Genomic DNA, 23,941 nt, shown 5'->3' with positions numbered 1-23,941 from the left:
TCCCCCCTCCACCAAATGATTTGGACCAGTGCACAAAGCAAGGTCCATAAAGACATGGATGAGCTAGTTTGGGGTGGCGGAACTTGACTGGTCTGCACAGAGTCCTGACCTCAACCTGGGTGGAGGAGTACTGACCTCAATCCAAAAGAAAACGTTTGGGATGAATTAGAGTGGAGATTGCGAGCCAGGCATTCTCTCCAACATCAGTGCCTGACCTCACAAATGCGCTTCTGGAAGAATGGTCAAACATTCCCATAGACACACTCCTAAACCTTGTGGACAGCCTTTCCAGAAGCGGTTATAGCTGCAAAGTGTGGGCCAACTCATCATTGAACCCTGCGGACTAAAGCCCCATACACACAATATTAGATTATCTGCAGATTTTCGTCTTCAGATTTACCAAAGCCATATAATATGAGGTCAAACCTTAGGAGTTTCGATTTGTATGCAATCAGGCAGGCCCTTCTACTACATGGTTTTGGTAAATCTGTAGACAAAAAACTGCAGAAACTCTAATAGTGTGTATGGGGCTTAAGACTGGAATGCCATTAAAGTTCATGTACGTGTTAAGGCAGGTGTCTCAATACTTCTGGTAATGTAGTGTACACTGGACCTACATTATTGTTTTTGAGTCATAAACCCATTTGGATTTTTTCTTACTTAAAGCAGAGGTCCACCCTAAAGTGGACCTTCCGCTCATTGGAATCCTCCCCCCCTCCGGCGCCACAATTGGCACCTTTCAGGGGGGAGGGGGGTGCAGGTACCTGTACAGTACAGGTATCTGCACTCACTTCCGGGATAGCTCTCTGCGGAAACGGGCGTAGACTACGCCCCTTTCCGAAAGTCCCCCGCTGCCTGCTGGGAAACACACAGATCCCAGAGGCAGCGGGTCTATCCTTATTGCGCAGCGCGACTCGCGCATGCGCAGTAGGGAACCGGGAAATGAAGCCGAAAGGCTCCACTTCCTGATTCCCATACCCAAGATAGCGGCGGCAGCACCCGAGAGACGATCGAGAGATCGGCTTCGGGTGCCGACATCGCTGGCGCGCTGGGCGGGTAAGTGTCCTTATTTTAAAAGTCAGCAGCTGCAGTATTTGTAGCTGCTGACTTTTAAGGAAAAAAAAACGGCGGAACTCCTGGCGGACTCCCGCTTTAATTCTCTCTCCAATGTTTGTGCATCTTTTCTAGGCCCCCGAAACTCTTACCCTTTTGGGGGTTTTTTTTTTTGTTTTTTTTTGTGGTGGATTGCAAAATGTCTACACAGAATTGAAAGAATTCAATCAAGACCTAACAACACTTTTCTGGTGGTATATCCCTTTGAAATAGCCCAAGACAGATCCAGATGGACTCAGATTGTACTGCTGTTGAACCTTTTCCTCTACAGTGCTAATTCATTAGACAGCAACATTCCCAAACCCACATCTACGCTCCAGACTTGCTGGAAAAAGTAATGGCTGTACACCAGGGCTTAACCATAAGCACAGCTTCTTTGTGTAAAAGGTGTCGACCATCTGTACCTGTACGTTTCAATAAAAGGGATTCGGGACCAGCCGTGGTGTGCAGCCATTTCTTTTTCCAAAACATGCTTCACAGAGGCGAGCACGCATGTGTGGAGTCTAACAGGCTTAATTATCTCACCTAGTGCGGCTTGTTTTCTGCTTTCCACCCCAGACTTGCTCCTTTCAACCCACATGGAAAAACCCAGTTGCTGGCTACCACTCTCCAAAACTTAGTTCCTCTTTCTATTCCTCTAATTTGTAATAATTACATTTCATAGAGCCTCCCCTGGATGAGCCACTGGATTTTTGGTAGGTCCCTCTCCCTACCTTTCAGTGAGGACCCACCTCTATACATGGGACCAAGAACACGGACACACCTGAATAGTTTCAATGGGTTTTATTTAAGACAGTAAAAGCCATGTGTAGCACCCTCTACCTAGGTAGGTGCTAGAGGTGGGATTTTTGTCAGAGCAGGTAAATTTAGACAGGTCTAGCTGAAAGCTAGGCCTGTTCGTTCTGATGTGTCTGGGCTGGGAGTGGTTCACGGTAGGCTGGTGACTCACAGATAGCATCATCTTTCGGGATACCTCCCTCTGGCTTCTAGATGATTCTAGAGGAGAGGAGGGGAAGAGAGGCGGTGCTGTCTGAGGTGTTTTAAGGGAGCCCTGACCAATCCCCAATTAGGATTGGCAGGGGGCAGGCCTCACTGATATACCTGGGTCAGGCCAGCTGGGGAGTTGTTGTCTGGTGGAAGAATTTGAGATAGAGTACCAGGCTGTTGGGGCCTTTGAGGGTGGTTGACCTTGGGCCTGAGTGTTCGGATGCAAGACGGAGGCCTTCTCAGCAAGCAGAGAGGCACAGAGAGGAACCAAAGTGGACAGCAGGCGCTAGTGCTGCCTGGCAAGTCTTCAGAAAGGAACCACCGGAGTGGGAAGCTGAATGAATGAATGAATGAAATACTTATATAGCGCACAATGCGAACTGAATCGCCTCTAGGCTGGGGAGCCATGTCGGAACAGGCTGGGAGTGTGCAGACTGAGATGGGTGTAGAGCCAGCAGGAAGGAGTGTGATGTCATGGGCAGTGGATTTGGTCAACTGCGGCCAGATGGGACAGCTAGCACACATGGACTTTGCTATCATTGCTTAGCTACATCAAAGGGACCCGCGGTCCCTGCCTGCAAAAGTCATCTAACAAGGCCTAGTCAGAAGAAGAACGGAAGAAGAAGCAGGGGAGGAGAAGAACAGAGGATGAAGATGCCAGAGAAAATGGAGGAAGACGGGTGGAAGAAGCAGAGAAGAAGTAGATTTTTAATAAAAGACCTGTCAAAAACTGTCTACTGTATTTTTTAACACTTCATTACTTTTTTTTTAGTGAATGGGTAGTTGTACAATGTACCCCATACTCATTCACATGGGGGGGGTCTGGGGTCCCCTTGTTAACAGGGGCTTCCAGATTCCGATGAGTCCCCCTGCCCACAGACCCTGACAACCACCGGGCAAGGGTTGTCGGGAAGAGGCCCTTGTCCCCATCAACATGGGGGCATGGTATTTTGGGGTGGGGGGGACAGAGCCCCCCTTCCCCAAAGCACCTATCCCCCCCATGTTGAGGGCATGCAGCCTGGTATGGTATAGGAGGGGGAGGGCTCATTTGTCCCCTCCCTTTCCTGACCTGCCGGGCTGCATGCTTGGATAAGGGTCTGGTATGGATTTTGGGGGACCCCACGCCATTTTTTTTTAAATGTTGTTGTGTGGGGGTCCCCTCCGAATCCAAACTAGACCCAAGGGCTTGGTATGGACCTGGGGGAGACCCCACGCTGTTTTTTTTTTTTCTTTTTTTAGCCGGCAATTCCTTTTTTTACATTCAGCGGGAAGCCCGTTGACAACTTATGACTCATCGGTTGTTAAGGACACGGTGGCTGGCTTCCCGGCACTCTCCTTAGCAACCAGCTATATACAGTGTAGTAAAAAAAAAAAAGATAAAATAAAAAACGCAAATTGCGGCAAAAACGTGTGTCCAAAAACGTGGCGAGCACCGCAAAAGCTCAAAAGCAACACGCATAGATGTGAATCGAGCCTTAAGGAAACAGCAGGTCACCCCCCACCCAGTCCTGTAATCAGGGTGTGTAATGCAGAGTGCATAGGGGCATGGTGGCTGGGCTCCTCCGTAGCTCAGGAAGGGTAAGGATGTTGGATACAGAGGGAGAAGTTGTGTTCTTCTTCTTTGCTGATGACCTGTTGGGTCCATTTGAGTATAGTCTTTCCTCTCCCCACCCTGTAGCATGCATGTGTTCTCTAAGACCTGGTTCACACCTATGCAGGTTGCACTTTGCATATTCCAGGTGCATTTTGTGTTTTTCAATACACCCTTTTGATCCTTTGAAGTCTATGGAACCAAAAACCTGAAAATTGGCCCTTTCCATAAACTGCATACATGTGGACATGACCCATAGGAAACCATGTTAAATGGGGCTGTAGTGTGTTTTTGCAAAACTGAAAATGCATAGGTGTGAACCAGGCTTGACAGCCCCTTTGTACGGTGCAGTTCCTGGTGTCAGACAGCATTGCATGGGTTAATCACCAAGCTTGTGATCACGGGGGGGTGGGGGGTACACGGGACCTCCCTGGCCACATGCTGCACATTCACCATATCCTGAATGTTTCAATGTTCATTCACTTGAATGGCTGGAGATTCTTGCCCCGTGCCCATATACACTGGCAGAGGTAAGGATGGGAGGTCTGGTACCTACATTTAAAATAGGCATGCCAGGCCTAATACCAATGTCTGCCAATGGGTGTGATTAGGCCCTCTATTTAAGTGTACCCATCTATTCTCTATTTTCTCCTCTCCCTCACTCCATTCTATCTGTCTCACTCCCTCTCTCTCCCACCACCCCTTTCCCTCCCCCATCCCCTTACCACCTCTCCGGAGGTTGTTATCTAATAGGAAGAGGTGGAGCCTAAAGATGAAGGGGTGGAGTTTACAATTGAAGGGGTGGATATTAAACAGCAAGGGGGTAGCACCCAATTTTAGTCTTGGGTAATGCAGCACAATACTAAAATACAACACTGATGAAAGATACAGTTTGGTTGGCATTGGGGCCCTTACTTGTGGTGGAGCACTTTCTCCCCTAATGGGGGAATTTGTAATCCACAGCATAATGAATAAAAGCCGCACTCCAAAACATAGCTTCTCTTTCTATATGTAGTCTGTATAAAATGAAACTGCATTTATTAATGTCTCCATCTGTAACCACCTTCCTTAACGCATTTCATCACTGCTGGCTTGCGTCTCCGATCCGTGTAAAGGAGAAATCTGAGGACAGAGTATTGGAAAGTGCGGAGCATTCTTCTTTATTTTAGAAATTCAGAATTAGTGATTAACAAACAAAAAGTAAGCTAGAATCGACATCAAATCTTATATAACTGAAGAACATAAACTATAAAATGTATTAATTATTGGATGGACCAATGAAAAGCCGGCTTCTTCACTACAAAATAAAAAGAGCAATCATGTACATACGCCGATATCAATCAATAAAATGTGTTGTCCATGTATTGTCATATCTGGCCATGTATTCGCTTTAGTTGTATGGTGCGGTCTGTGTGAGTGCGGGACCGAGTCAACTCTGTATGTTTAGTGGATCATATCACTAGAATTCAATGCCAGAAAGCCCAGACCTACCATAGTGTACCCCAAAAAAAAAAATCAGAATATGTTTGCCCTGCCCCCAACACACCAGTCTGAACATGAAAAATATTGTTAGCTTGTGTGAATTCTTTGGTGTGCAATAAGGAATTTTCTGTAACCAAAACATTTCCCGCACTCTGAACATACGAAAGGACGCTCACCCGTGTGACTTCTCTGGTGGGTAACAAGGTCTCCTTTCTGAATGAAACATTTCCCGCACTCTGAACAAGAATAGGGACGTACACCTGTGTGCATCTTTTGGTGTTTAACAAGTGCATTTTTCTGAATGAAGCATTTCCCGCACTCTGAACATGAATAGGGACGCTCACCCGTGTGAATTCTCTGGTGTATAAGAAGGTTTCCTTTATGAATGAAACATTTCCCGCACTCCGAGCATGAATAAGGACGCTCCCCTGTGTGAATTCTCTGATGGTTAACAAGATTTTCTTTCTTAACAAAACATTTTCCACACTCTGAACAAGAAAAAGGTCGCTCACCCCTGTGAATTTTCTGGTGTGTAAGAAAGTTTCCTTTCTGAATGAAACATTTCCCACACACTGAACATGAATAGGGATGCTCACCAGTGTGACTTTTCTCATGTGTAAGAAGTACGTGTTTATGAGTGAAACTTTTCCCGCACTCTGAACATGAAAAGGGACGTTCACCTGTGTGAATTCTCTGATGTTTAAAAAGGTTTTCTTTGACACTGAAATGTTTCCCACACTCGGAACATGAGTAAGGACGCTCCCCTGTGTGAATTCTTTGGTGTGTAAGAAGTACTTTTTTCTCGGTGAAACATTTCCCGCACTCTGAACATGAAAAGGGACGTTCACCCGTATGGATTCTCTGATGTTTATGAAGGTCTCCTTTCTGAACAAAACATTTTCCGCACTCTGAACATGAATACGGACGCTCACCCGTGTGACTTCTCTGGTGTGTTATAAAGTGTCCTTTCTGAATGAAACATTTCCCACACTCTGAACATGAATAAGGACGCTCACCACTGTGACATCGCTGGTGTTTAAGAAGGTCTCTGTTTTCTAAGAAAGATTCCCCACACACTGAACATGACAACGAACTCTCTTCTGTGTGAACTACTTCGTGCCTTACAGAAGATTCCTCGGGAATAGAAGGATCTATTGAGGTATCTGTACTGTGAGATCCTATAGTCTTGGTGTGTGATTCATCAGAAGATTCCTCAAGATTAGAGGGATCCATTGATCCCCCCAATTGGGAAGGTCTGGGATGTATATTTGGAGTAACGGGATTTCCTCCTGGAGAATATTGTACAATGTTATTATCTTCTGCTTTATAATCTGGAGATACAATGAGATGTTCCTCAGAGGTATTCCGGACATTGTGTCCACCTGTTGAGAAACAATATTACAATAAATGTTATAAATATTTTCTAAACCTTGCAATTAATGGGTCATATGTTGGCTCAGAACTAAATGTTTTATAAGAGTATGGCATTGTATTGGGTGCAATTAGAACAGAAAAGTATGAATACAACCAGATAAAGGATACAATACACCCAAATCACAATGGGTTACATTCTTTGTGTATCGATACCATTGTTACTTGAATGGAGATGGACCTTTCATATGGTGTACAGTATCTCCTCCTCATTTGTTGGGAACATGACGTTATATGGAGGAATGGAGATGGACCTTTCATATGGTGTACAGTATCTCCTCCTCATTTGTTGGGAACATGACGTTATATTGAGGAATGGAGATGGACCTTTCATATGGTGTACAGTATCTCCTCCTCATTTGTTGGGAACATGGCGTTATATTGAGGAATGGAGATGGACCTTTCATATGGTGTACAGTATCTCCTCCTCATTTGTTGGGAACATGACCTTATATTGAGGAATGGAGATGGACCTTTCATATGGTGTACAGTATCTCCTCCTCATTTGTTGGGAACATGATGTTATATTGAGGAATGGAGATGGACCTTTCATATGGTGTACAGTATCTCCTCCCCATTTGTTGGGAACATGACGTTATATTGAGGAATGGAGATGGACCTTTCATATGGTGTACAATATCTCCTCCTTATTTGTTGGGAACATGACATTATATTGAGGAATGGAGATGGACCTTTCATATGGTGTACAGTATCTCCTCCTCATTTGTTGGGAACATGACGTTATATTGAGGAATGGAGATGGACCTTTCATATGGTGTACAGTATCTCCTTCTCATTTGTTGGGAACATGGCGTTATATTGAGGAATGGAGATGGACCTTCCATATAGTGTACAGTATCTCCTCCTCATTTGTTGGGAACATTGGATAGTGTGGTAAATGTCATTGCCTTCTTCTGATAATGACTAGAGATGATGCTTTCATATTGTGTACATTGGATGGTGGGGTAGATATATCGATGATGTTCTTGCTGTCAACAGATAAAGTTTCTCAGTCATTCCTATACAGAAGGATGTGTTTTTTTTAACATTTTGAACAAGGGCATGCACATGACTGGAATAATAAAGGTTTAACGTCTGTATATGGAAGGGATGTTTGTTTTTTAGCTGTGCAGATGAGGAATAGTCTTGGTTCTAAAGGACTCATTAGATTACTGAAAATAATTTTTTTTTTCTTATTACAAACCTATAAATCGTTACTTATATTTGTAGGAAAAACATAGTAGAATGTTGATCCAGGGAACTGTCAGATCATCTTTTGGGTTCAGTTTTTGGGTGAATTTTTTTAACCTGAAGAAAATTAGGCTGAGCTTGATACAGATATATTTATTTTGGTTTAATTTGTCAGCTACAGTATATTCTTTATCTCAACTGATATAACAATGTGAACTATTTATGCATTTAAAGTTTATTACTTACTTGTGTCCATATGTAGAGAAGATTCCTCCTGTTTACTTTTCATAATCCTCTCCCCCTCCTCCATAGACTGCTGATCTCCACTCACCAACCTCTCTTCTTCTTCTTTAATCTCAACTTTGATGTTTGATTTCACTTCCCCATCCTGAAGTTACATAGAAGAATGTCATCATATAGCTTAGAATTATTTTAGGTTCAAGATGTAAAGTTTCATCTACCTGATGATGGTGGGGGATGGTGTGATCTTCCTGTGTGGAATCCCGGGAATACAGAGGAGGGGGACATCTCTCTGGTGGGTTCCCATTACTGGATCCATCTGTAGGAAACACACACACTGACTGAATACATTGTTTCTATGTGTTTATCAGATGATGGGGGATCTAGGTGGAGCCTCCGTACTGCTCTCTCCTTTACAATAAAGTCTCCTCTTACCCGGTGATGTGAGGGGCGGCTGATTGTCCATCATGACGTCCTTGTAGAGATCCTTGTGTCCTTCTAAATACTCCCACTCCTCCATGGAGAAATAGACAGTGACATCCTGACACCTTATAGGAACCTGACACACACAATGATACAGTCACCATCCAGACACATCCCTTGTCTGTTACTGGATAATGTCCCAGAATTCCCAGAATCCTCCTCACCTCTCCTGTCAGCAGCTCAATGATCTTCTTGGTGACTTCTAGAATCTTCTTCTTACTGTTTCAGGGAATGATGTGAAGGCTGTAATGATTAAATGATCACCAAGCATCACCAGAGGAAAACTCTGCATTGAAAGACCAAAATTGTCATGTGACCTCCCAGAATCCTCCTCAGCTCTCTGGTCAGGTTTGTATTTTGAATAAGTGAAAAAAAGTGAGCTGCGTTAAAAAAAACTTCTAAACTTCAGAAAAATTCATCAATAATCACAAGGGAAAATAGTGACAAAAAGGGATACAAATAATTAGCTTGAAACATTAAAGATTTAGATGAATTATATCAGTGAGTAATATCTTTTTTTAAACATATAAGTGACAAAAAAAATGTAATCAGTGCCCATAATATAGTTAGCATAAGTTACATATCCCTTATATATAAATCACATAAATTGTCAATATTAAAGAAATTAAACCAACACACCACCAATTTGTTGTAATAAATGAACAAAAAAATCCAACCAAAAATTTGGAGAGAAAAAAATATATCAGAAAAAGTCCCAGAAATAATGATCCAAAGGATAGTGTTAATTCTTCCTAAGTGAAAATATGAAATTGACACCCACAATGCTCTGTGTTAAAGGAAATCCAAGCAATCACCTCCACCAGTGAGAAGGGGGGCCGCTTACCAGATTTATAGATCTCAGTGTCAATGAGATCAACAGGGCAAAAGCACAGAAGTTCTGGTTTAACCGTCGCATGAGCCACACAGCCTTTATCCTTGATGCAAAGCCTCCAGACAAGGAACGAGGGTATCGTTTATCATATAAAAAATCAGAAAGGTACTCGCATAGCGTAAAACCTCTTATTTTAATGGAAATAAAAAAGTAAACAGTATTGCACTCACATGTACACAGAAGAATACGATCGTGTAATACAGAAAAACGAGCCGGCCGGCTCTCGTGTGCCACCCGCACTTCCTGGTTGGGAGTATGTTGATCCCGTGAACACGTCAGTTCGTGACGAAACGCGCGTAGGGAGGTACGGCGTGCTGACATCACCGCGTTCTACGCCCAACCAGGAAGTGCGGGCGGCACACGAGAGCCGGCCGGCTTGTTTTTCTGTATTACACGATCGTATTCTTCTGTGTACATGTGAGTGCAATACTGTTTACTTTTTTAGTTCCATTAAAAAAAGATATTACTCACTGATATACTTCAACTAAATCTTTAATGTTTCAAGCTAATTATTTGTATCCCTTTTTGTCACTATTTTCCCTTGTGATTATTGATGAATTTTTCTGAAGTTTAGAAGTTTTTTTTAGCGCAGCTCACTTTTTTCACTTATTCAGTTTATTATCGGAGTATTACAATTGGGGTTGCTGCTTGTAGGGAATTTATTTATATTTAAAAAAATTTTTTTTTAAATAGCGCGGTTTACTCTTTATATCAGGTTTGTATTTTATTAATAGAGATAAGAGGGATGTCATGTGACCTCCCAGAATCACCCTCTCCTCTCCGGTCAGGTCTGTATTTTATTAATAGAGATAAGAATGATGTCATGTGACCTCCCAGAATCCTCCTCACCTCTCCGGTCAGGTCTGCGTTTTATTAATAGAGATAAGAGTGATGTCATGTGACCTCCCAGAATCCTCCTCACCTCACCGGTCAGCAGATAGATGATCTCCAGGGTGAGGTTTAAAGTAGAATTCCAGCTAAAGGCTAACTAGTTTTAAAAATGCTACCCCCCCCCATATCACCTATACTCACTAACCTGTGTAAAAAAATATGTAAGTACTTACCTGTTTTTACTTTGGTCTGGGCTGATCACATGATCATCTGTGTCAGTCTCCGGTGGCTGCAGGGTAATGAAGAAATAGCCTGACAACAGCTGTGAAATACGGAAGCCCTAAAATCCCTCATAGGCTCCCATGGTGCAGTCATTACATAGTTACACAGTAGGTGAGGTTGAAAAAAGTCCATCAAGTCCAACCTATGTGTGTGATTATATGTCAGTATTACATTGTATATCCCTGTATGTTGCGGTCGTTCAGGGGCTTATCTAATAGTTTCTTGACTATGAATGCCCCCGCTGAGACCACCGCCTGTGGAAGGGAATTCCACATCCTTGCCGCTCTTACAGTAAAGAACCCTCTACGTAGTTTAAGGTTAAACTTCTTTTCTTCAAATTTTATCGAGTTGCCACGAGTCTTGTTAAACTCCTTTCCGCTAAAAAGTTTTATCCCTATTGTGGGGTCACCAGTACGGTATTTGTATATTGAAATCATATCCCCCCTTCAGAGAGAATAAGTTCAGTGCTCGCAACCTTTCCTCATAACAATATCCTCCAGACCCTTTATCAGCTTTGTTGCCCTTCTTTGTAGTCGCTCCATTTCCAGTACATCCTTCCTGAGGACTGGTGCCCAGAACTGGACAGCATACTCCAGGTGCGACCGGACCAGAGTCTTGTAGAGGGGGAGAATTATCGTTTTATCTCTGGAGTCGATCCCCTTTTTAATGCCAATATTCTGTTTGCTTTGTTAGCAGCAGCTTGGCATTGCATGCCCTCCTCTCCCCTGCAGCCACCACTAGTTGACAAAGGGTAGCCGGATCATGTGACCACTCTGGAGTGGGCTGAAAATAGGTAAGTATATATATCTCTTTTAAAAAGGGTAGATAGTTTAGGTGTTGGGGGGATGGGAGCATTTTAGGACTAGTTAGGAAATAGCTGGGATTCTACTTTGAGATGAAAGGTGACCACGTGATCCATACACGACTCTTATCTCTGTGGACAGATCATATAGCGGCCTCGCTACTGGGTGTAAATAGAACAATGTTTCTCAACTCCAGTCCTCAAGGCGCCCCAACAGGTCATGTTTTCAGGATTTCCCTCCGATGAAATGGCTGTGGTAATTACCACTGATTTTCACTGATCAAATCACCTTTACAAACGAATGGCAAGCCTGAAAACATGATCTGTTGGGGCGCCTTGAGGACTGGAGTTGAGAAACACTGAAATATAAAATAAGATCTTATTACCTCCTCCGCTGCCAAGTTCCAGCAATGTCTCCTCTCTACTTCCTCCCGACTCGCCTCTCACCCGCAACCTCCTGTTTATTTCCTATATCACCTCCTGTCTGTACTGTTCGTCTTTTTTGGTGCCGGTGTTTCGTCAGATTAGGCGACCTGTCAGAATGTGTAACGGAAGTGACGTTCCGTCGCCGCCATCTTGCTACACCCCGCACTCTTCCATAGTAAGGATACACTGAGAAGGGGGAAAGCGGACATCTTCTTACACCCACCAGAATTTTGCACTTTAACCACTTTCAGACCGGACCATTGCTGGCTTAAAGCGGAGGTCCACCCTAAAGTGGACCTTCCGCTCATCGGAACCCTCCCCCCTCCGGCACCACAATTGGCACCTTTCAGGGGGGAGGGGGTGCAGGTACATGTACAGTACAGGTATCTGCACCCACTTCCGGGATAGCTCTCTGCGGAAAGGGGCGTAGATTACGCCCCTTTCCGAAAGTCCCCCGCTGCCTGCTGGGAAACACACAAATCCCAGAGGCAGCGGGGACCGTCCTTATTGCGCAGCGCGACTCACGCATGCGCAGTAGGGAACCGAGAAATGAAGCCGAAAGGCTCCACTTCCTGATTCCCATACCCAAGATGGCGGCGGCAGCACCCGAGAGACGATCAAGAGATCGGCTTCGGGTGCCGACATCGCGGGCGCGCTGGACAGGTAAGTGTCACTATTTTAAAAGTCAGCAGCTGCAGTCCCGGCGGACTCCCGCTTTAAGACCAGACCACTTTTTGCGATTCGGCACTGCGTCGCTTTAACTGACAATTGCGTGGTCGTGCGACGTGGCTCCCAAACAAAATTGACGTCCTTTTTTTTCCCCCACAAATAGAGCTTTCTTTTGGTGGTATTTGATCACCCTTGCGTTTTTTTTATTTTTTGCGCTATAAACAAAAATAGAGCAACAAATTTGGAAAAAAAAAACGCATAATTTTTTAACTTTTTGTTATAATAAATATCCCCCCCCAAAAATATATATAAAAAACATTTTTTTCCCTCAGTTTAGGCCGATACATATTCTTCTACATATTTTTGGTAAAAAAAAAAATCGCAATAAGCGATTATTGATTGGTTTGCGCAAAAGTTATAGCGTTTACAAAATAGGGGATAGTTTTATGGCATTTTTATTAATATTTTTTTTTTACTAGTAATGGCGGCGATCAGCGATTTTTATTGTGACTGCGACATTATGGTGGACACATCGGACATTTTTGGGACCATTGTCATTTATACAGCAATCACTGCTATACAAATGCATTAATTCCTGTGTAAATGACACTGGCAGTGAAGGGGTTAACCAGGGGGTGGCAGTGTAGGGGTTAAGTGTTCCTAGGGGCGTGTTACTAACTGTGGGGGGGCTGGGCTTTGTGTTAGTGAACACTGATCTCTGCTCCAATCACATGGAGCAGAGATCAGCGTCACTTGTTGTTAGGCAGAACGTGGAGATGCTGTTTACAACAGCATCTCCCCGTTGAGCCACCCAGTGAGACGATCACGGGTATCCTCGCGGTGATCGAATCTGCGGGACCCACGACCGGACTCACAGTGGTCCCGACCGGCACGCACGCGATGGCAGGGTGGCATTTAAAAATGAACGTACCTGTACGCCAATATGCCTGCCCATGCCATTCTGTCAACATACATCGGCATGCGCCGGTCAGGACCTGGTTAAACTTATTTTTAACAGTAAAGTGAGTTTATACAGCACTTAGAACTCCATCTGACTGGTTAGATATTGAATTCCAAAAGCAGCTACTTTTAAAATTCAGTGCAGTTGGCAGCTTCCAGCTGGGTTCAAGCCTCTCCCTCTCTTTCTATTCCTCTAATTTGTAATAAAATGACATTTCATAGAGCCTCCCCTGGATGAGCCACTGGCTTTTTGGTAGGTCCCTCTGCCTACCTTTCAGAGAGGACCTACCTCTGTACATGGGATCAAGAACACGGACACACCTGAATAGTTTCAATCGGTTTTACATGGGGAGGGTGCTTTGGGGTTCCCCCCAAAACACATTGTCCCCATGTTGATGGGGACAAGGGCCTCTTCCCCACAACCCTTGCCCGGTGGTTGTGGGGGTCTTTGGGCGGGAGGCTCATTGGAATCTGGAAGCCCCCTTTAACAAGGGGACCCCCAGATCCCAGCCCCCCTATGAAAATGGGTATCGGGTACCCCTACACATTCCATAGAGCCTCCCCTGGATGAGCCACTGGCTTTTTGGTAGGTCCCTCTGCTTACCTTTCAGTGAAGACCCACCTCTGTACATGGGACCAACAACATGGCCACACGTGAATAGTTTCAATGGGTTTTTATTTAAGACAGTAAAAGCCACGTGCATAGCTCCCAACTGTTCCTGATTTCGTGGGACTGTCCCTGATTTGGAGCAATGTCCCCTTGTCCCTCTTTCCTCCTCATTCATCCCTCATTTTGGTCTGATCCATATAGTTGTTTATCCGCTTCAGACCCGGAAGATTTTAACCTCTTCCTGACCAGAGCATTTTTTTCGATTTGGCACTGCGGCGCTTTAACTGACAATTGCGCGGTAGTGCCACGTGGCTCCCAAACAAAATTGACGTCCTTTTTTTCCAACAAATAGAGCTTTCTTTTGGTGGCATTTGATCACCTCTCCAGTTTTTGTGTTATATACAAAAAAAGACCGTCAATTTTGGTACCTACATCTAAAATAGGCCTGCGAGGCCTAATACCAATGCCTGCCAATGGGTGTGATTAGGCCCTCTATTTAAGTGTACCCACCTTTTCTCTTATTTCTCCTCTCCCCCCCTCTTTCTCACTCCCTCTCTCACCACCTTTACCATCTCTGCAGGAGGTGGCTATCTAATAGGAAGAGGTGGAGCCTTAAGATGAAGGGGTGGAGTTTACAGATGAAGGGGTGGATGTTAAACAGGAAGGGGGTAAAACAAATTCAGATGGGGGTAGCACCCAATTTTAGTGTTGGCTAAGGCACCACAATACTAAAATACACCACTGATGAAACATACAGTTTGGTTGGCATTGGGGCCCTTACTTTTGGTGGAGCATTTTCTCCCCTAATGGGGGAATTTGTAATCCACAGCCTAATGAATAAAAGCCGCACTCCAAAACATAGCTTTTCTTTCTATATGTATTTTGTATAAAATTAAACTGCATTTATTGATGTCTCCATCCCTAACCACCTTCCTTAACGCGTTTCATCACTGCTTGCTTGCTTCCCCAATCCATGTAAAGGAGAAATCTGAGGACAGAGTATTGGAAAGTGCGGAGCATTCTTCTTTATTTTAGAGATTCAGAATTAGTGATTAACAAATAAAAAGTAAGCTAGAATCGACATCAGATATTATATAACTGAAGAACATAAACTATAACATGTATTAATTATTGGATGGACCAACAAAAAGGCGGCTTCTTCACTACAATATAAAAACAGCAATCATGTACATACGCCGATATCAACCAATAAGAAGTGTTGTCCATGTATTGTCATATCTGGCCATGTATTAGCTTTAGTTGTATGGTGCGGTCTGTGTGAGTGCGGGACCGAGTCACCTCTGTATGTTTAGTGGACAATATCACTAGAATTCAATGCTAGAAAGCCCAGACCTTCCATAGTTTACCCAAAAAACATCAGAATATGTTTGCCCCGCCCCCAACATACCAGTTTGAACATGAAAAAGATTGTTAGCTCATGTGAATTCTCTGGTGTGCAATAAGGAATTTTCTTTAACCAAAACATTTCCCGCACTATGAACATATGAAAGGACGCTCACCCGTGTGACTTCTCTGGTGGGTAACAAGGTCTTCTTTCTGAATGAAACATTTCCCGCACTCTGAACAAGAATAGGGATGTACACCTGTGTGCATCTTTTGGTGTTTAACGAGTGCATTTTTCTGAATGAAACCTTTTCCGCACTCTGAACACGAATAACGACGCTCACCCGTGTGAATTTTCTGGTGTATAAGAAGGTTTCCTTTATGAACGAAACATTTGCCGCACTCCGAGCATGAATAAGGACGCTCTCCCGTGTGAATTCTCTGATGGTTAACAAGGTTTTCTTTTTTAACAAAACATTTCCTGCACTCTGGACAAGAAAAAGGTCGCTCACCCGTGTGACTTTTCTCATGTGTAAGTAGTACGTGTTTATGAGTGAAACTTTTTCCGCACTCTGAACATGAAAAGGGACGTTCACCTGTGTGAATTCTCTGATGTTTAAGCAGGTTTTGTTTGAGACTGAAATGTTTCCCACACTCGGAACAAGAGTAAGGACGCTCACCTGTGTGAATTTTTTGGTGTGTACGAAGTACTTTTTTCTCGGCGAAACATTTCCCGCACTCTGAACAGGAAAAGGGACGTTCACCCGTGTGGATTCTCTGATGTTTACGAAGGTCTCCTTTCTGAATAAAACATTTTCCGCACTCTGAACATGAATACGGACGCTCACCCGTGTGACTTCTCTGGTGTGTTATAAAGTGTCCTTTCTGAATGAAACATTTCCCACACTCTGAACATGAATAAGGACGCTCACCACTGTGACATCGCTGGTGTTTAAGAAGGTCTCTGTTTTCTAAGAAAGATTCCCCACACACTGAACATGACAACGAACTCTCTTCTGTGTGAACTACTTCGTGCCTTACAGAAGATTCCTCGGGAATAGAAGGATCTATTGAAGTATCTGTAGTGTGAGATCCTATAGTCTTGGTGTGTGATCCATCAGAAGATTCCTCAGGATTAGAGGGATCCATTGATCCCCCCAATTGGGAAGGTCTGGGATGTAGATTTGGAGTAACGGGATTTCCTCCTGGAGAATATTGTACAATGTTATTATCTTCTGCTTTATAATCTGGAGATACAATGAGATGTTCCTCAGAGGTATTCCGGACATTGTGTCCACCTGTTGAGAAACAATATTACAATAAATGTTATGTTTTTTTACTTAGGAGGGAATAACATAAGGAGGCGCAAACCCCGAATATTTATTGTACACTAATAAATGTTATAAGTATTTTATAAACCTTGCAATTAATGGGTCATAGGTTGGCTCAGAACTAAATGTTGTATAAGAGCTTTGGCATTGTATTGGGTGCAATTAGAACAGAAAAGTATGAATACAAACCAGATAAAGGATACAATACACCCAAATCACACCGGGTTACATTCTTTCTGTATTGATACCATTGGTACTTTGAGAATGGAGATGAACCTATTATATGGAGTACAGTATCTCCTCCTCATTTGTTGGGAACATGACGTTATATTGAGGAATGGTGATAGACCTTTCATATGGTGTACAGTATCTCCTCCTCATTTGTTGGGAACATGACTTTATGAAAGGTCCATCTCCATTCCTCATTATAACGTCATGTTCCCAACAAATGAGGAGGAGATACTGTACATCATATGAAAGGTCCATCTCCATTCCTCAATATAACATCATGTTCCCAACAAATGAGGAGGAGATACTGTACACCATATATTGAGGAATGGAAATTGACCTTTCATATGGTGTACAGTATCTCCTCCTCATTTGTTGGGAACATGAGGTTATATTGAGGAATGGAGATGGACCTTTCATATGGTGTACAGTATCTCCTCCTCATTTGTTGGGAACATGACGTTATATTGAGGAATGGAGATGGACCTTTCATATGGTGTACAGTATCTCCTCCTCATTTGTTGGGAACATGACGTTATATTGAGGAATGGAGATGGACCTTTCATATGGTGTACAGTATCTCCTCCTCATTTGTTGGGAACATGACGTTATATTGAGGAATGGAGATGGACCTTTCATATGGTGTACAGTATCTCCTCCTCATTTGTTGGGAACATGAAATTATATTGAGGAGTGGAGATGGACCTTTCATATGGTGTACAGTATCTCCTCCTCATTTGTTGGGAACATGACGTTATATTGAGGAATGGAGATGGACCTTTCATATGATGTACAGTATCTCCTCCTCATTTGTTGGGAACATGACGTTATATTGAGGAATGGAGATGGACCTTTCATATGACATACAGCATCTCCTCCTCATTTGTTGGGAACATGGCGTTATATTGAGGAACGGAGATGGACCTTTCATATGGTGTACAGTATCTCCTCCTCATTTGTTGGGAACATGACGTTATAGTGAGGAATGGAGATGGACCTTTCATATGATGTACAGTATCTCCTCCTCATTTGTTGGGAACATGACGTTATATTGAGGAATGGAGATGGACCTTTCATATGACATACAGCATCTCCTCCTCATTTGTTGGGAACATGGCGTTATATTGAGGAACGGAGATGGACCTTTCATATGGTGTACAGTATCTCCTCCTCATTTGTTGGGAACATGACGTTATAGTGAGGAATGGAGATGGACCTTTCATATGATGTACAGTATCCCCTCCTCATTTATTGGGAACATTGGATAGTGTGGTAAATGTCATTGCCTTCTTCTGATAATGACTAGAGATGATGACGAGTAGATACATCGGTGATGTTCTTGCTGTCAGCAGGTAAAGTTTCTCAGTCATTCCTGTACAGAAGGATGTGTTTTTCTCCATTTTGAACAAGGGTAGCACAAATTGCACATGACTGGAATAATAAAGATTTAACCTCTGTATATGGAAGGGATGTTTGTTCTTTAGCTGTGCAGATGAGGAATAGTCTTGGTTCTAAAGGACTCATTAGATTACTGATAATGACATATTTTCTCATTACAAACCTATAAATCGTTACTTATATTTGTAGGAAAAACATAGTAGAATGTTGATCCAGGGAACTGTCAGATTATCTTTTGGGTTCAGAAAGGAATTTTTATAACCTGAAGAAAATTAGGCCATGATTGATATGGCTATTTTTCTTTTGGTTGAATTTGTCAGATACAGTATATTCTTTATCTCAATTGATATATATAATGTGAACTATTTCTGCATTTAGTGTTTATTACTTACTTGTGTTGATATGTAGAGAAGATTCCTCCTGTTTACTTTTCATAATCATCTCCCCCTCCTCCATAGACTGCTGATCTCCACTCACCAACCTCTCTTCTTCTTTAATCTCAACTTTGATGTTTGATTTCACTTCCCCATCCTGAAGTTACATAGAAGAATGTCATCATATAGCTTAGAATTATTTTAGGTTCAAGCTGTTCAGTCCCACCTACCTGATGATGGTGGGGGATGGTGTGACCTTGCTGTGTGGAATCCCGGGAATACAGAGGACGGGGACATCTCTCTGGTGGGTTCCCATTACTGGATCCATCTGTTGGAAACACACACACTGACTGAATACATTGTTTCTATGTGTTTATCAGATGATGGGGGATCTAGGTCAGGGGTGGCCAACCAGTGGCCCGCGGAGCCCTCTGATGTGGCCCGCGACCTACTTCTGTGGGATGGCAGATTGGCAAGCCCAGATCATGGGTTGTAAACCTGCCATCCCAGAGCATCTGTGTTGTTAATGAAGCCGGCAAAGCAAGCAGCTGTGGAGCAGAGCTGTATAAGCTGATGCTTCCTGTATAGCGTTGTCTCTTGCCACAGGAGGAGTGATACCAAATGCACTCTGTCGGGGACAGCAACAGCAGATACCTGGATGGAAGACGGTTATTAAAGGTCAGTTCATAACTAAAATTGCAATGTATATAAGGGCATATCTGCGCAGTGGTTACTGGGCTGCTTTCAAACTGATCTGCAGGTGTAGTGCACCTTCAGATTACCTGCACTGAGGCATAGACTTCCGTTATTACCTGCGGGTTTGGTGAGCTTTCAGAAAGTGCACCACCCCTGCAGGATATAATAGAAGTATATGGCAAAGTGTAGCTAAGCCGCAGGAAAGACACAGGTGCACTGCTCTGCATTAGTGTGAAAGGCCCCTTTTACACAATCGGTCCAACTCAATTGAACCCTCCATTCACCTCTATGAAATGGCAGATGTGAACAGATTTGTGTGCTTTTATTTCTGCCTACCTCCAATCTTATTTGCTAAAAAAACAAAAAAAACAAAACAAAAGGGGATCAATCTCCTTCCGTTAGGGCAGATCGGATCGGAGGACCCATAAAGTAGAGTGGGCTGTGTCCGTGTCCACTCTGCATGGACCTGTCATCCGACTGCTCTGCTCATTGTGGCCCGCGACCGGTTACCAAATCGCTTAAGTGGCCCTCGCTCTTCAAAATGTTGGGCACCCCTGATCTAGGTGGAGCCTCCGTACTGCTCTCTCCTTTACAATAAAGTCTCCTCTTACCCGGTGATGTGAGGGGCGGCTGATTGTCCATCATGACGTCCTTGTAGAGATCCTTGTGTCCTTCTAAATACTCCCACTCCTCCATGGAGAAATAGACAGTGACATCCTGACACCTTATAGGAACCTGACACACACAATGATACAGTCACCATCCAGACACATCCCTTGTCTGTTACTGGATAATGTCCCAGAATTCCCGGCACCGCTCACCTCTCCTGTCAGCAGCTCAGTGATCCTGTTGGTGACCTTCAGAATATTGGTGTATTTTCTCTCAACTGTCAGACGTTGAGGTGGAGGCCCTGTTGTGGTCTCTTGAAGACAGCTGCTAATTTTCAATGACTCACCATAAATATTCTTCACTACTTCATAACGCTGTGTAAAGAGAGATATTAACCATTCTCATTTCAGGCATTCCAAAATACTCATTACCACTCCAGATGCGTCTTATTAATAGAGATAAGAGTGATGTCATGTGATCTTTCAGAATCCTCCTCACCTCTCCCGTCAGCAGGTAGATGATCTCCAGGGTGAGGTCTAATATCCTCTCAGTCATGTGACTCGGGTTCTCCTCCATCCTCACTGATGTGATCTATACAGTACTCTCCTCTCTGTAGATGGATAATAAACTGAGAATGATCTGGACTGTACTGGGATGAATAATGTCTGCACAGAGTTCCCCAATAGTTCTGACATCTCGGACTGTTACTGTATGAGAAGGCTTGTAAATCTGCTTCTATTTAGCCTTTTGATTCCTCCTTTCCCCCATTCATCAACCTGCTAATAAATGTTTAAACCAAACGTTTCTGTTGTTATGACATACAGTGATGACATCACTGGATCTTTGTGCTTGCCTATACAATGTAGGCAGAACAGTGGCTGGTGGAAGGGGCAGTACATCACTTCCCCAAAATAGCGGATTGACCTACATAATGTCTTCCTGTGATGCCGAGCTTCCGTGACTGAGATCCAAAAGATGAGCCAGGGACAATCAGACAGGGAACGAAAAAGCTAGATGATGCTGGATGCCCTCCAGCCGAGAAAGGAGATGGGCTCTATCAGCTGATAAGGCAGTACAACTGGTCCTGTTGTAGTGGGCCCAGGCCTCATAAGCTAAACAAGGCGGCTCAGGGCAGCTTTATTATTCATTTCTGCCTAAATTAATACATTGCTTGTACTAGGGCTTTAATTACATTTCCCTGGACCCCGTCAGGTTAACAGAGGAGCCCAGGAAGTGGAAGCAGAGGAGGAACTTTTCTTTTTTCATTTTCCGGCCCTGGCTGGAGAAGGTCAGTGTGCCGCTGTTCGACTTCACCAGAAGGGGGGGTATAGGCAGGGTTGGGACGCCTCATCAGGAAGAGTGTATGGGGCCCCATGATTTTTATCAGCAGTCCTGGGCTCTATCTGTATACAGTGTGAAGTGAACGCAAACCAAGAGTTCTAGTGCTGGAGAGAACAACTCCATACAAACCCTTTTTTTGTTTTGGATTTGTATTGACTGGAGAAGCGTTTGCTCCTCTGTGGAATTTTTTTTCTCTCTATGTCCTTGCTGGAAAGAGTTCCTCTAACTTTCTGTCCGGCTGACAAACCAATCAAAATTGAAAGGGTCATCCACCCAATAGGTACAAAGACACAGGATAATCTGATGGGAGTTATAGTGGCTCCCGCCTCCATCTAAAACTGTATAAGGAAAGGTTATAGTAAGGGGCCAGCATCCCTTCCATCAAATCATGAAAATCAGGAGCTTTATCCCTCATTCTATGTACTGTAGGGATGTTCATTCCTTCTGCTGCCTTCATTAGAACCTGTACTGTAGTTCAGTCTTTTTCCTCCCCATATCCTGATCCAGAGAAGACATGGTGTCCATTTTCTCACATGAGAGCCAACAACCCCGAGACAGCTCTATAGAGGATAGCTACATGGTTCTATATTTAGGATGTATCCGGTCTATAAACCAGAGGCTCTGGATGGACAGTTGGATAAATGGCTCTATATTTAGGATGTATCCAGTCTATAAACCAGGGGCTCTGGATGGACAGTTGGATAAATGGTTCTATATTTAGGATGTATCCGGTCTATAAACCAGAGGCTCTGGATGGACAGTTGGATAAATGGCTCTATATTTAGGATGTATCCAGTCTATAAACCAGGGGCTCTGGATGGACAGTTGGATAAATGGTTCTATATTTAGGATGTATCCAGTCTATAAACCAGAGGCTCTGGATGAACAGTTGGATAAATGGCTCTATATTTAGGATGTATCCGGTCTATAAACCAGACCCTCTGGATGGACAGTTGGATAAATGGCTCTATATTTAGGATGTATCCGGTCTATAAACCAGAGGCTCTGGATGGACAGTTGGATAAATGGTTCTATATTTAGGATATTTTTGCTCTATAAACCAGAGACTCTGGATGGACAGTTGGATAAATGGTTCTATATTTAGGATGTATCCGGTCTATAAACCAGAGGCTCTGGATGGACAGTTGGATAAATGGCTCTATATTTAGGATGTATCCGGTCTATAAACCAGAGGCTCTGGATGGACAGTTGGATAAATGGTTCTATATTTAGGATGTATCCGGTTTATAAACCTGAGGCTCTGGATGGACAGTTGGATAAATGGCTCTATATTTAGGATGTATCTGGTCTATAAACCAGAGGCTCTGGATAGACAGTTGGATAAATGGCTCTATATTTAGGATGTATCTGGTCTATAAACCAGAGGCTCTGGGTGGACAGTTGGATAAATGGCTCTATATTTAGGATGTATCTGGTCTATAAACCAGAGGCTCTGGATGGACAGTTGGATAAATGGCTCTATATTTAGAATGTATCCGGTCTATAAACCAGAGGCTCTGGATGGACATTTGGATAAATGGATCTATTGTATCCGGTCTATAAACCAGAGGCTCTGGATGGACAGTTGGATAAATGGTTCTATATTTAGGATGTATCCGGTCTATAAACCAGAGGCTCTGGGTGGACAGCTGGATAAATGTGCACATACCATCACAGTGACTATGGAGGAAGAGGATGGACATGACGGGGGGTTACTGGGTGTAAATATAAAATAAGATCTTATTACCTCCTCTGCTGCCAGTTCCAGCAATGTGTCCTCTCTACTTCCTCTCACTGGGAACTTCCTGTCTGTGTATTACATCACTTCCTGTCTGTACAAGGCGCTCACAATGAGGTCGCCATCATGTGGACAATATAAGAACAGTAGAAAATGTTTCAGCCTTTTTTTCTGCTGCCTTATGGGGCATTCTATATTAATTTCTATTGGGGAACTGAGATATTAAAAGAAAAAAAAAACAATAATTTGATAGTGTAATTATTCAAAATTAGAATAGAACAATCATCATTTATATAAAGAGACTAAATAATGACACTTCCTCTTTTCATCAGGGATTCTGCCAGGGCAGTGCGGCTATACCGCCGGCATAGCGCTGCTGCAGCTGCGCTTTGCGGTGGTTTTAACTCTTTCGCAGCTGGTTTTTAACCTTTTCTCGGCCCCCAACCGGGGGTAAAAGCTCCCCACTAGCGGGCGAATGGCGCCGCAAAATTGATGGCGCTTTACTGCCGGACCACCCACCGCACCAGTGTGAACGGGGCCTTAAGGACCAAGCCTATTTTTGAGATTTAAAAAAGTAAGAATTGCGCTAGGTGTGTAATAAACAATATGACATTTTATTTTGTGTAAATAAATAAATAAACCGTGAAGGATACCCTGCAGCTAAGCACTATAATCCCAATATAGGGCACAGAGAAATCTAGATAGAGAAAAAGTGCAGCGCTGGGTAATATACTAATAATACAAGCAGTGGCGTAACTACAACCTTCAGGGCCCCGATGCAAGAAACCATGAAGGGCCCCCCTGAACCCCAGCCAGGGCCCTTCCCTCCGAGTCGGGCGGTGGAACTCCAGGGCGTGGTCACAGGTAGGACCTTTGTGAGCCCAGTAGTTCC

General features: G+C 43.5%; 1 protein-coding gene and 1 long non-coding RNA gene across 2 annotated transcripts; both read right to left on the bottom strand.

Moving 5' to 3' along the window:
• Window positions 1–4,827: 4,827 nt before the first annotated feature.
• On the bottom strand, window positions 4,828–23,140 carry LOC143956096 (uncharacterized). The gene is made up of 8 exons (XM_077466229.1): window positions 23,059–23,140; window positions 20,469–20,580; window positions 20,183–20,344; window positions 19,973–20,096; window positions 18,896–18,993; window positions 18,684–18,822; window positions 15,559–16,632; window positions 4,828–6,249 (listed from the first exon to the last, which is right to left on the bottom strand). Exons 2-8 carry the CDS (start codon window positions 20,544–20,546, stop codon window positions 5,261–5,263), a joined length of 2,664 nt encoding a protein of 887 aa, XP_077322355.1. The 5' UTR covers window positions 20,547–20,580; window positions 23,059–23,140; the 3' UTR covers window positions 4,828–5,260.
• LOC143956069 (uncharacterized) lies at window positions 6,416–12,714 on the bottom strand. Its single transcript, XR_013269825.1, has 5 exons — window positions 11,712–12,714; window positions 8,683–8,761; window positions 8,471–8,594; window positions 8,042–8,354; window positions 6,416–6,555 (listed from the first exon to the last, which is right to left on the bottom strand). It is a non-coding gene; the product is annotated as an uncharacterized LOC143956069 (long non-coding RNA).
• Window positions 23,141–23,941: the final 801 nt, after the last annotated feature.

This window comes from Lithobates pipiens, unplaced genomic scaffold, assembly GCF_037356315.1.
Source record: "Lithobates pipiens isolate NorthernLeopardFrog02 unplaced genomic scaffold, aLitPip1_a1.2 Scaffold_35, whole genome shotgun sequence".
Taxonomy (NCBI): Eukaryota; Metazoa; Chordata; class Amphibia; order Anura; family Ranidae; genus Lithobates; species Lithobates pipiens.
The sequence above is the reverse complement of the archived record's forward strand: the minus strand, read 5'-3'. Positions and strand labels throughout refer to the sequence as shown.